Below are 13890 nucleotides of genomic sequence, written 5' to 3'. Positions count from 1 at the left end.
TTCCCGAAGCATCCAACACATCAGAGGTCAGAGCTCTGAGTCAGCTGAAGAGCTGGACCTCAGAGGAACACACTGACTTATTCGAGAAAACATCAGCAGGGTGGATATTTGCTGACAGGGTCACTCTATTCCTTGTGCCACCCGGCTGATCATGTTTCAGAATTGTGTGAAATAAGTACTCACGTTTTTGGATTATATGCAGATATTTCAGAGCCTCCACCACCACCTGAGCGATGATCATCTGTTGTTTCTTGTGCTGGTGAAAACAGAGATAAACAAAATGACAGACTGAAGATATGCTTATCATTTTCAAATATCAACATGGCGATTGACTTGAGTTTGAGGGAACTGAGGCATATTTGTGATGTCCATACAGGGTTCAACATTAACCATGGCCCAATGGCCTGTGGCCATAAAAAGTTACCCTGTAGGTGCCCCCCTATGGCCCCCGAGCTTTATCAGGTCTCTCTTGAGAATGAGACTGCGTTTCTCAAGATGACTTTTCTACACAAAGTTGTTGTTTTTTTCTTTAAAGATATTTTTGGGGGCATTTTGCCTTCAATCGATAGAACAGTCGAGCGCGAAGGGGAGAGAGAGAGAGAGAGAGAGAGAGAGAGAGAGAGAGAGAGAGAGATGCAGCAGAGGGCCACAGGCTGGAGTCGAACGCGAGCCGCTGCGGCAACAGCCTTGTATATGGTGCACCTGCTCTATCCACCTAATAGTTCAACATTCTACAAAAACAATGTACAGTATTTGTTCCTGGCTAGCTACCAATATGTTGGGGCTACTGAGCCAGCTCAAACTGCTGACACGATCCTTACAGATGAATCTTAAACACAAAAGACTGACTATGAAAAAACTAAATGACGACTAATTTAGGAGTAAATGGAAGTTTTCATTGCAGACATGACTGACTCAAGTATAAGATTTTAAAGGGAGAGAGCGAGAGAACGTGTACAAGACAGAGTAATAGAGGGGACTGTGAGGGAGTATATGCACCATATGATTAATAAGAACTTGAGTTTTCAATTTACATAAATGATTATATAGTTTAATTCCATTAATGTCTTTTCATTTACTTAAGTGTCACAGTTAAAGTGGCTGTTAAGTTGCATTAAAATGCCTTTTCTGTATTGTTTTTACGTGAGTTTACATTTGGACCATCAAAAACATACTTGGCAACCAAATTTATTTTTGAAGAAGAGGCAGAATAAGAAGCAGAAGATTAAGAAGAATTTGCAGAAGCAGAATACGAAGAATAAGAAGAATAATTCGCAGAAGCAGAATAAGAGGAAGAACAAGAAGAAGAATTTGCAGAAGCAGAAAAAGCAGAAGAAGAATAAGATCCATGCTCCATACCTGGTCCATACCAGCGGACCCTCCTTTTCCCCAGGCTTAGTCCCTATGGACTGAGCTACTGCCGCCCCAGCAGAGATGCACTGTTGAAATGACCTCTAGCGCTCCACATAAACAAGCCCTAATTTTAAAAGCCATCTTAAAATTCAACAACATGTGACTTCACACTTCAGTGGTCTGGGAATTTCGTCCAGAAAATTGAGCTGTGTGATCACAAGCATATGAAATGTAAATGGCTTTCTATTACAGACGTGTTTCTCCTCACCTCATCAGATATGTGAGCTTTGTCCTCCAGCTGCAGCCTGGCCCAGGATGTGAGCCGCTCGATCACACACTCTGCCTCTGCAGACGACAGCTTCTTCAGGACAGTTACGCATTCCTCAGTCTGAAAGCAGCATAAAAGACTTCCTAATGTAATGTAGTGGAAACATAAAAAGAAATGATATTTAATTTTGGTGAATTCATATTTTCACACGGATGAGCATACCTTGCCTTGACCAATCAGCTGGATGAGATACAAGTAGTTTATCTGCGAAGTTGGAAGTTTGTAGGCTTCAGCCAGTGTCAGGGAGTCTTCCAAGGACATTGGTAAGTCTTGCTTTAGGATGTATCTAATCAGCATCTGGGAAAGATTCACAGTATATGAAGAAAGTTCACAGGTAGGCAAAACAAAAGGCAAATGTCACATAATTTATCATTGCAAAATTACCATAATCTGAGTGCTGTTAGAGAGGTTGAAGTTGCGGATCCCATAGCCCCTGAGGAGTTTCCTGATCTCCATCAGACGGTAACTTTCCTTTAAAAGCTCTTGTCTGGGGAATATATCAGAGGAGCGTTATATAGAAACTGCTGATACTGCCAAGCTTTGTATGAAAAAACATCAGGGTGAGGACAATATAAACATACTTTGGTCCATCCATCTCTAGATACTGCTGAACCAGTTTTTCCACCACATTACTCCAGGGCACTACAGCTTTCTCCATGATCTCCAACACAGCGTCCACCATCAGCTGGCAGGAAATACAATAAAGTGAGACTTCAAAAATCCTCGTACAAACTGTACTGTTTTTGATCAACGTATTGGTTCATCATCATCATCGTATTCTGCTGCTGTTATGGCACAGTTCTTTAAAATGTCGTGAGCGTGTGTAACTCCACTGGTGTTTCAGAAACTTACATCAGTATCAGTCATGCAACCGAGCACAGCCACTGCTTTAGCTTCCCACTCTGTGAAAAGGGTTGTTGTCTGAGAACTGCAGCGCTCCAGCAGATCCTAGTAAAGATCAGAGGAGAAACATTTATCATCAGGGATTCGGAGAGTTCAGTGCCTGTTCCCGGTGGGCTTGGAGATGGTGGAGTTTTACCTTGATGTACTGCAGAAGAAGCTCATCAAAAGGAATCTCGTGCTCTTCAGCATATGGCAGGATACTGCTCTCCACTGTGGCAGCGATCAGCTCTGGAGCTGACACTTTGTCCAGCATGAAGAATGCAACACTCCGTACACTTCCCTTTGAAATTCACAAAAATGACCAATCATTAAGACGGGAACAACAATGCAAACCCACTGAAAATGTCTCATAACCGTACATCACAATGGACCTAAAAGATATGTTTTCATTTTCATAATGAAATCATGTGATATTCATGGACGGGATCACAAGGTGCACCCGGGGGAGGAAAGGGTCTCTTTGGGAACCACAGAATTGCATCACCGCTTTTTGCAGATGTTGTTCTGTTGGCTTCGTCACACTGTGACCTCCAGCACGCACTGGGGCAGTTTGCAGCCGAGTGTGAAGCAATAGATTGTGGATACAAGTGGCCGTGATGAGTTTCCTCCGTACAGTGGCTGGGCTCAGCCTTAGAGATAGGGTCAGAAGCTCAGACATCCGGAGGGAGCTTGGAGTAGAGCTGCTGCTCCTTCATGTCAAAAGGGGCAGTTGAGATGGTTTGGAAATCTGATCACAATGCGTCCTGGGCGCCTCCCTAAGAGGTTTTCTGGGCACATCCTAGAGGTAGGAGACCTCAGGGGCGAACAAAGAACACGCTGGAGGGAATATCTTATTTGGCCTACGAACACCTCAGGATCTCCCTGGAGATGCTAGAAAGCGTTGCTGGGGAGAGGGACATTTTGAAGGCCTTGCTCAGCCTGCTGGTCCCACATAAGTGAAAGATAATGGATGGATAATAAAATCAACTGAAAGTAATTTTTGATATGCTTTTGCAAGTTAACAAAATATTTACTTCCTGCTGAAGATATCAGAAGCTTGTCTGAAACTCAACTGTGTTTTGAATACATCACCACTAAGAGACAAACCTTTTCAAAGACTGAAAGTGAAAGTCTGCAGTTGTATTTCTGTTGGAGGTCCAGGAGCTGACGGAGGTTGAACACCAGGGACTTGAGGTTCTCCACCTCTTTTGCACCATAATTATCATCCTTAAAAACAAAAAAAAAGAAAGAAAAAAAAAAGGACAGAAATAAATCATGGACCACGTAATGCCACAATCACGATTGTGAAGGCTCTCATTTAAAACAAAATCAGAAAAATGTGGCTAACTTACAGATTTCATCCATGTCCATAGTGAAGGCAGACCAAGCACAGCCAAGTCCAACCCGTTTTGGGGCCAAGCACCCTGGAACAGCATATTACATTTATCATCGTTAGTTCATCGATTCAGCTTGATACAGATGAGCAACCTGCAACAGTTTTCTCAAGTCGTCAAAATCATTCAGAGCTGAAATAAATTCATGTTCATCACCAGTGGTTTACTCTGCTGCCTTGTAGTGCAAGATTACCATACTACTTTATACTGGTTTGTATACTACTTTGCTTAAAAATAGCAATGTATAGACTGGTACAAAAGTAATTCCTCTCAATCATTGCATATGATCCACTAGAAGTGTCTGGTGGTGTGTGTTATTGCAGAGACTCTGCCCACTGCCTGTATTGTCTTAATTAATCAGCTTTTCCATTACAACAAATGTGACACTCCCACAATAGTAGCTTGCAGTGTATGTTCAGTCAGTGTAGGAGGGAGTGGTCAAGTATGCTGTGTTTACTGACAGTAACCAACAATTCCTGCATAGTATACTTTTAAATGTCTCAGACTGAGAAAAGGATTTTTTATACCTTTTCTGTTAACTCCAGATTCCTTGCCCTCTGCTCCAGCCATCTTGCCAGGATTTTCTGTGGGCACATAAAGATAGAACTTACTACTGAAAACACAGCACCATATGTTGAAGATGGCACTATTTTACTCTTAAGAGAATGTATCCCACCTGTCCTGTTGGAAGCACTCTCCTCACAAAAGGAACAAAAACTGTCCTGAACCACGGACAGAGGTCTTGGGATGGCAGGTCCTCTGGGATGGCACTGAGCACAGCTTCAAGCTTGCTCTCATCGAACTCCGCAGCAATTTGTCCCTGTAAAAAAACCCAGCAGCAAACAACATCACAACTGACCCTGACACCATGATTTTTCTTCACACTTTGTGCATTTGAAGCTGATGTTTACCTCATATCTGAGCCAAAGGAGCTGTGCACCCTTCATGTCTCCCTCTCTTAGGTGGGTCAGAATGTCTCCTAAATTATCAGTGCTGTTCAGAAACTCAATCCAGGCGATGCCACTAGGAATGACAGAAGAACATATCAAAATGACATATAAGGGTACATAATGAACAAACCACACCAAGGAAAAATTACTGTATAACACAGGACACCACCTCTGTTGTCTCTCAGTTCCTCCGGATTTACACTTGCTACTTTGAGTGCATGAGTGCCTTCATATTGACAAGTATGGCAAAATGCAGGGCGCTATAAGTGCGGGATGGTGTACCTGTTTTGAGTGTGAAACACTGGACACATCTCACCATCTATGGTTGCCATCTTGGCTACATAGCAGAAGGTAAGGGGCCACCAAAATTATGAAAATGGCAGCCGCGCAGTAGCAGTGGTTTCTCCAGTGGACAAGCAAAAAAGAAGGCAGATATTTTGCCAAGTGACAATCACAGTTAATAATTGGCCGTAATGCTCAATGTGGTTGCAATATATCCTAATAAAAGAAGTTATCAAATCTTGCAATCGTCATTTCCAGTAATTGCACAATAGCCACATTCGACAACACTACCCTGTCGAAATGGACACAACACAAAAATAAGTACATACTGGATGCAAGTGTACTGACAGAAGTATCCGAACTGAGACAGAGTATAAATAAAACTTTGTGTTTACTTGAAGTTTTCTGGGCCATGCAAGCTGCAGAATGTTGCCAGCCTGGCCAAGGCCTCTTGGATCTGTAAGGAGGAGTATCGTGTAGCAGCATGGCTTAGCATTTTCTCTGCTGTCTCAAAGGTCGGCCATGGAGCCTTGAGGCAGTATTCCACCACATACTGCTCATCCTAGGCAACACGAAGAAATGATAATAATTTTAATGTGCTATGACTAACTCAAGAAGCTATCAACATTTTGGATCAGTAGATTAAGATTAGAGTGAGAAACTGACTGTGATCTTTATCAGGTTTGTCTTGGCCTCCTCCACAAGCTCAGACCACACATCCTGTCCATAGCCACCCACTGATGCAGAGGCCAGCTGCTCCAGCACAAAGTCGAGCTTCACCTTGTAAACAAGCTGAACAAAAATAGGATTGTTAAATGTGTACAGCACCAACTAGGGTAGTAAATTACCACCAGCGGCACCAAAGTTACAATATTAAATTCTTCTTATACTCTAAAATCATAAATGTCTGGTCTCTATCATATTTTATTATATTGTCCACTGAGGCCAAAGGGCAAAATCAAAAAGTCCAGTCCGCATCAGTCACGTGAATTTTACTTTTCATTTACCTCTAAATCCAGCTCAAATGTGATGGCAAACTTTTCAGCCTCCTCAAACATGTGTTTGTGAAGAAGTCTGCTGAGTCTGGGAACAGAGAGGCATCAAGTCAGTCACACTACTGTTATCATGTAGACTGCGGCTACACAAACCGCAAATAACATAGAAACTTACCTGTTCTCAGGCAGCGCCTCTGTGAAGCATCTGACCACAACAGAAGAGACAGGCTCTCCTCGGCTACTTGATGAAGGCAAAAAAACACAAAAAAACAAAAACACTTAATATTTTAAAAATTCCTATCTCTCAAATACTGGCAGATCATATTAATCACACAGACCATATCCTACCTCTCTGGGTTCTCACAAATCCCCTCAACTAAATAAATTGTATCCTGAAATTACAGGAAAAAACAATTTACTTAAATGTGCAGAAATACTAACATCTAGAAACAGCACATGCAAAATACAAGTGTCACAGTGATAATATAATAATGACTTAATCAAGGAAACAGAGCAAGGTTCATAGCGCACTGTGGCTCCACAGTCTGGATGAAAACCTAATGACAAAAGCCCGAGTAATGCCATTTTCTGAAACAGACAGCCTGCACATATATCTGTACATAAGATTTTGTATTATGGCAGAGCAGGCAGGCACACCGACATTTACAAACATTTAGCTGGCACTACACCTTCAAGGAAGTTTAACAAGAAGCCTCATGCCTCAGTTAGAGGCCATATTAGGTAAATGCATTTTGCTTTTTCTATAGAAATGCCACAAGTGGGCAGTATATAGCGGAGTACAAAATGCTCTCAATAAAGTTATCTTCACAGTATCTAAGCACATGCTGAATTTATGACCAAGCATATTAGCTGTATTAGATGTTGTTTGTTTACCATGTTTATTTTTGTCTGGACGAGACAGGAGACAGAGGAGACATCCAGAGAGTAGCAGACAGTCATGGAGGGCAGACATCGTATCTGCAGTGAGTTGATCTGAAAAATTAAAAACAACACATTGAGTTCAGAACAGGAGAGGAGATAATCATATAATACAGTTCCTTCAAAAGGAGTTGTACTGTTACCTGGCTGTTGTCTTGCTTTGTCAGTGTAATCATCTTCATGCTGTTCTTGTCTTGTCTGTGATACACACAGATTCATTAACATTCTCTACATTGTTTTATTGAGAAACACTCCTCTGTAAATTTACAGCTCTAGTATGTGATAAAACATTGATACATACACCACCATGGAGGCAGAGCCACATTCTGCAGTCAGTTCAAAGTCATGAATGGCAAGATCCTGCCAGCAGTGAATCATGACAAGGAAATGTAGGTCCCAAAGACTCAGGGTATCCTGCAGCCGAAGAACAACACAAGGCAATTCAAATGTCAACCTCAGATACCTCAGATCACACCTCATGCAGTGTTCTATCAAATAGCCACAGGTGAAACCACTGAACTCACCTCAGTGTCAAGAACGTACAAGAGATTTTCCACCACTACCATCTTCCTCACACCTGTGAAGAAACATAAGAAAAATTTACCTTACAACTCTCACACAATCTACAATCTAGGCATTTTAACTTTTTACTTGATTCACAGATTTTTCATGTTGTTTCTATGTTTCATATCTTTTCTCTTTTACCCAATAAATGGTGTTTCACTACATTTATCCTGCCCATGTCCAAAGACTCGAGGCCATGCATTTACAGGGCTCAACACTAACTTTTAAAGTAGTTGCCAGGCTGGAAACCAGGCATCAGCTTTTGGTTGCCGAAACTGAAAATATTGTTGCCTTTTAGTCGCAATATATTTTTAGTGAACAAGGTACTATGCAGTTATACCTCAGCTTACTAAGGAAAATGTGATATAAAAAAAATGTTTGACAGCTTTATGACAGTAACTGAACAAAATTCTTTGCAATCTGTGTTTTATCTGATATGTAACATTTCAATGTCAGTTGAATCTGTTTGCACGTTTGTTTGTGATGTTGACAGGTTAGTCCAACTTTTCACCCCACAGTCAAACAACATAATTTGCTTTGCCATTGTCTCCAAAGCAGATGGTTGTGTGCACGTGACTATATACACCAACACACACGCAGAGTTGTCTGGGTCTTACTGTTAACAGCAATATTTAAGTATCACTTATGCAACAAATGCAGGGTTCCTACACATTTGGAATTTCAAAATTCCATACTTTTCCATACCCTAATTTCCAGACTTCTAAGTGTTTTTTTTTTTTTTTTCAGAGAATATGCGACATCTGAGTAAATATATCAGTGTACAGTACAGGCCAAAAGTTTGGACACACCTTCTCATTCAATGCGTTTTCTTTATTTTCATGACTATTTACATTGTAGATTCTCACTGAAGGCATAAAAAACTATGAATGAACACATGTGGAGTTATGTACTTAACAAAAAAAGGTGAAATAACTGAAAACATGTTTTATATTCTAGTTTCTTCAAAATAGCCACCCTTTGCTCTGATTACTGCTTTGCACACTCTTGGCATTCTCTCCATGAGCTTCAAGAGGTAGTCACCTGAAATGGTTTCCACTTCACAGGTGTGCCTTATCAGGGTTAATTAGTGGAATTTCTTGCTTTATCAATGGGGTTGGGACCATCAGTTGTGTTGTGCAGAAGTCAGGTTAATACACAGCCGACAGCCCTATTGGACAACTGTTAAAATTCATATTATGGCAAGAACCAATCAGCTAACTAAAGAAAAACGAGTGGCCATCATTACTTTAAGAAATGAAGGTCAGTCAGTCCGGAAAATTGCAAAAACTTTAAATGTGTCCCCAAGTGGAGTCGCAAAAACCATCAAGCGCTACAACCAAACTGGCACACATGAGGACCGACCCAGGAAAGGAAGACCAAGAGTCACCTCTGCTTCTGAGGATAAGTTCATCCGAGTCACCAGCCTCAGAAATGGCAAGTTAACAGCAGCTCAGATCAGAGACCAGATGAATGCCACACAGAGTTCTAGCAGCAGACCCATCTCTAGAACAACTGTTAAAAGGAGACTGCGCCAATCAGGCCTTCATGGTCAAATAGCTGCTAGGAAACCACTGCTAAGGAGAGGCAACAAGCAGAAGAGATTTGTTTGGGCCAAGAAACACAAGGAATGGACATTAGACCAGTGGAAATCTGTGCTTTGGTCTGATGAGTCCAAATTTGAGATCTTTGGTTCCAACCGCTGTGTCTTTGTGAGACGCAGAAACGGTGAACGGATGGATTCCACATGCCTGGTTCCCACGGTGAAGCATGGAGGAGGAGGTGTGATGGTGTGGGGGTGTTTTGCTGGTGACACTGTTGGGGATTTATTCAAAATTGAAGGCACACTGAACCAGCATGGCTACCACAGCATCCTGCAGTGACATGCCATCCCATCTGGTTTGCGTTTAGTTGGACGATCATTTATTTTTCAACAGGACAATGACCCCAAACACACCTCCAGGCTGTGTAAGGGCTATTTGACCAAGAAGGAGAGTGATGGAGTGCTGCGGCAGATGACCTGGCCTCCACAGTCACCGGACCTGAACCCAATCCAGATGGTTTGGGGTGAGCTGGACCGCAGAGTGAAGGCAAAGGGGCCAACAAGTGCTAAACACCTCTGGGAACTCCTTCAAGACTGTTGGAAAACCATTTCAGGTGACTACCTCTTGAAGCTCATGGAGAGAATGCCAAGAGTGTGCAAAGCAGTAATCAGAGCAAAGGGTGGCTATTTTGAAGAAACTAGAATATAAAACATGTTTTCAGTTATTTCACCTTTTTTTGTTAAGTACATAACTCCACATGTGTTCATTCATAGTTTTGATGCCTTCAGTGAGAATCTACAATGTAAATAGTCATGAAAATAAAGAAAACGCATTGAATGAGAAGGTGTGTCCAAACTTTTGGCCTGTACTGTATCATATTTCACACCATATTTAATTATTCTTAATAGGTGATTGTAGCCAAGTACCATAATGGCATGCAAATAACAACTCAGGTAAGTTCAATGTCTAGGCTGAGGCAAAAAGGTTGGGACTATGGGTGTAAGCGATGCAGTAACGAGACATCGGTGTTTTTTCCTTTCATGTGGCTCAGAATCGCCTTCTCCCCCATGTTGGCGACATCAAACGATTTCACACAAAGCTTGCATCTAGCACTGTGTGTGAATTGGGAATCCTTGGCCAGCCAGTATTTATATACAGTATTGTCAAGCCATCCATCCAAAAACTTGCATCTACCCATTGTGAACCATGTGAAACTCGTCTTCTTGTCGAAGGTGCAGTGCAGTATCAAGTTTCACTCCAACACTGCACCTTCTTGTCGAAGGTGCAGTGTTGGAGTGAAACTTGATACCTGGGGGGCTGGAGGAGGGTCATGGGGCAGCGGACTGGACATACCACTTGTCAATCAGGTAAAAGGGGCGGTATGCTTTCTGAGACGTTTGCTCTCACACAAACTGTGCTTGGCCCGGCATAAAACATGATCCAGATTGATTAAATTATTTTTGGAAATACCTAATTTTCTATTTTAGAAAACAGTATTTTAGAACAGTGGTAATAGTCTGGTAACATAAGTATTTTTCCATACTTTATTTTTCATTTTCCATACCTTTTAATACCTGGAAATTGATCAAATTTATTTCCATACTTTTCCATACTTGCGTAGGAACCCTGCAAATGTCAAAAATTAATTTATTTTGGGGTGCTAATTGGTGGCAGTAGCTCAGTCCATAGGGACTTGGGTTGGGAACCGGAGGGTCGCCTGTTCAAGTCGCTGTCCAGACTTGAACTGGCGACTGGCTGGAGAGGTGTCACTTCACCTCCTGGGCACTGCCGTGGTGCCCTTGAGCAAGGCACTGAACCCCCCAACTGCTCAGGGCGCCTGACCAAGGGCAGCCCCCTCACGCTGACATCTCTCCACTTTGTGCATGTATAGGTCCTGTTTGTGCATGTGTGTGTATTTCGGACCTGTGTGTTAATGACGACGGAGTGAAAAAATTGAATTTCCCCTCAGGGGATTAATAAAGTAAATTAAGAAATTAAATTAAAATTAAAAATTAATTTCTCAAAGTCGGTGCCAGTCTCAACCTGGCAACCTCTACTGTCGAGACCTGATTTGTTACTAACAAAAAGGTTAAATATATAGATGATAAATATTCAGTATCATCCAAAACGCACATTAACAATGTGTAACTGTACTGTACATAGAGCAAGACCTTACCTGGAATTAAGCTGTTGTTGACATATTGAGCAAGGCACATCTTGGACTTATGAGGGTCCATCATCCAGTGAGTCAAAACATTTTCTTTATCCCCCTGTGAAGATAATAACATTGTCACAAGTTACATCAAGAAATACATGTTGTCTACCTGCTATATTTGAGGAGTTAGTACCATTCCTAGAAAAGTCTTGTTTACTCAAATCTTAAGTTAAGTGTCATAGTAAAGATTAAATTTTATCTTGAAAAAAATACTTCATTTGCTTACATGTGTAGGAAAATAAAAGCAACAGCAAAGTACAAAAAGGAAGTAAAATAAATTGAGCAGGTACCAGCAAGGTACCATTGTCCATTTGTAGAGAGTTCATTTCTTTCATTTATTTTGTCCTTTAAAAATGCTTTAATTTAAATATAACCAATGTATCTAACTGCAGGTGGTAAATAAATTAGTAAGACTTCTCTCACAGACACTGACCCCGATCATTAAGTGGATTTCAGAGCCCAGGTTGAACATCACTGCTGTGCTACAGCCCTCGTCATGGTATTCACTGGTGGAGCAGAAGTCTATTTTGATGAGCGACTGGAGCTGAGTTGAGGAAAAGTGTAATTATAGTTATGCTGTTAAAAAAAAGTTTGATACTGCATGGAAAAAATATTGCCTCAACTTACCTCTTTCAAAGCTCCCACATCCATTTTTTCAATGGCTGTTTTAAAAAAGAAAAATAAAGGTTTGATTTAGTCAACACAGTGTCTTCAGCAAGACTTTAAGTGTGCTGCATGTAATGTTTTGATACCTGTCTCGATCTTTGACAGTGCAAGATTTGTAATGTGGAAAAACCCATCCTTTATTAGAAGGAACACATGGTACATCCCTGGCAACAAAAAACAAAAATTGGAGAACTTGGTAACATATTCAGAAAAGATGCAGAGAAAAAAAACACAGCATTTAACACCTCAAGTTAAAAATTCCACCTTCATTTTTCATATTCATATAGAATTTTTACCTGAGGATGACTTGTCCTCCTCTATGATGAGATAGCGGTATGTTTTCTTATCTCCACTGGATGGTGTCTTCACCAAAGCCTACAAACCCAAACAATGAAACATGTTTAAGTATATAAGTGAAACACATTGTGCTTATTAAAAAAATAGTTTAAGAAAAAAGACACAAAGTTATCAGGAGTATTACAGCTGGTGATCATCTATAGTTGTGCTTCAAGTGTTCACGTGAAATCAGACTTATAACAATTCAAGGCCACAGAGCAATCATGTAATGTAATCTTACAGGCGTATGCCTTACAGATATCAGTCAACACTCATACCCTGGTGAAAAGGGTTCTCTTGTGTGGAACATAGATCAAATGCAGGTTTCCATTTCTTTCACAGACCACCAAAAACTGTCCGTTCAGGCATACGTCAATGGCATCCACCTCAGTGTCTGAAAAAAAAAAGTTGGTGTATTAACATACAGTAGTTACTGTGAAAGAGCCATCTGCTCTGATAGGAAAGGCATAATGAAAGCTGTATGAAATCAAGATGAAATCAAGGTGAAATCTGGACTGTGACCGTACATTTACAGAATCTTTAAACTGGTTTTGTTTGGACTACACAGGGAGAGAAAGCAGCTTAACACATTCTTGTAATCGCTGATTTGAGTGCAGCCACACAGGCTATCTCAGGAGGACACAAACTGGGTCTGCACCATTAGCATGCCAGCATACGTCTGCCGCGCACCAAACAGACAGTCTGCACACCATTTGACAGTTATCATAGCACAGTAGATCCGCCAGAACCACCACTAAATTTCTGCAGCAAGAGCAGTGCATACATCACCAAAGACTGATAAGATAGAGAACTGATGAATGGGCAGGTGTGAACAACACAGCAATTGCACTTGAGTGCACACCAAAACAACCAGACCAAGACCTTCTTGAAGAGGTGGTCTCGGTCTGGTTACAACCACACTCTGGTGTGGTTCGTTTGTGGTGAGAACGTGTTCCGACCTCGATCCGAACCAGCTGCATTCTCATTACACATTGTTTGGGTTAAACATGAGCATGTTACAGTCCTGGAGGATTATTAATGTGCACCTCCTCCTGTACTGCCTTAATATGCACATTTGGCTCATCCAAAGCATCAAAACATTGTTTTCTAGTTGGAGCCGCGCCTTGTTTTCAAACTGTATGGTTTGACTAAAATGAACAATGACAGCAATATAGTCCACGATGTCCAGCGCTAAAATCAACCTACATAGTTGTCCCTCCATCGTGACATCAGAAAGTGTCGCATTTATCTTGCAAGTGTACTCTTCTTCAATGTTTTGTTTACTTCCTGGATTTTTCAGGCATTAAAACTCTGACCAATCAAGGGCAGCTTTCTCGCACAAGGCATTTTATCTGGTCCACAACCACAGTTACGTGGTTGTTGCCACTGGCTGACAGACTACACTCCATTTAAACAGATTTCCTGGCCCTTGCATTAAGTGTTAA

The 13890-nt window shown here is 41.3% G+C and overlaps 1 protein-coding gene across 2 annotated transcripts in view; it reads right to left on the bottom strand.

Annotated features, from left to right (window-relative positions):
- The window catches only part of kntc1 (kinetochore associated 1), a 33257-nt gene that overhangs the window by 18446 nt on the left and 921 nt on the right, over positions 1-13890 (bottom strand). Inside the window, exons 4-30 of one of the 2 annotated variants that reach the window (XM_033618461.2) lie at positions 12724-12839; positions 12406-12484; positions 12196-12273; positions 12071-12105; positions 11877-11987; positions 11405-11498; positions 7648-7700; positions 7425-7537; positions 7267-7321; positions 7079-7177; positions 6533-6576; positions 6360-6425; positions 6197-6272; positions 5856-5981; positions 5585-5751; positions 4869-4980; positions 4634-4777; positions 4485-4541; positions 3916-3987; positions 3671-3790; positions 2721-2864; positions 2534-2629; positions 2263-2366; positions 2066-2168; positions 1844-1978; positions 1622-1741; positions 184-256 (exon numbers count right to left, since the gene is read on the bottom strand). In XM_033618461.2, the coding sequence (XP_033474352.2) occupies positions 184-256; positions 1622-1741; positions 1844-1978; positions 2066-2168; positions 2263-2366; positions 2534-2629; positions 2721-2864; positions 3671-3790; positions 3916-3987; positions 4485-4541; positions 4634-4777; positions 4869-4980; positions 5585-5751; positions 5856-5981; positions 6197-6272; positions 6360-6425; positions 6533-6576; positions 7079-7177; positions 7267-7321; positions 7425-7537; positions 7648-7700; positions 11405-11498; positions 11877-11987; positions 12071-12105; positions 12196-12273; positions 12406-12484; positions 12724-12839 (2592 nt within the window). The remainder of the gene's footprint in view (positions 1-183; positions 257-1621; positions 1742-1843; positions 1979-2065; positions 2169-2262; positions 2367-2533; positions 2630-2720; positions 2865-3670; positions 3791-3915; positions 3988-4484; positions 4542-4633; positions 4778-4868; positions 4981-5584; positions 5752-5855; positions 5982-6196; positions 6273-6359; positions 6426-6532; positions 6577-7078; positions 7178-7266; positions 7322-7424; positions 7538-7647; positions 7701-11404; positions 11499-11876; positions 11988-12070; positions 12106-12195; positions 12274-12405; positions 12485-12723; positions 12840-13890) is intronic. The other variant, XM_033618462.2, reaches the window with a different exon arrangement.

Source organism: Epinephelus lanceolatus, chromosome 9 (genome assembly GCF_041903045.1).
Source record: "Epinephelus lanceolatus isolate andai-2023 chromosome 9, ASM4190304v1, whole genome shotgun sequence".
Lineage (NCBI taxonomy): Eukaryota > Metazoa > Chordata > Actinopteri > Perciformes > Serranidae > Epinephelus > Epinephelus lanceolatus.
This window is presented reverse-complemented; position numbering and strand designations above follow the sequence as displayed.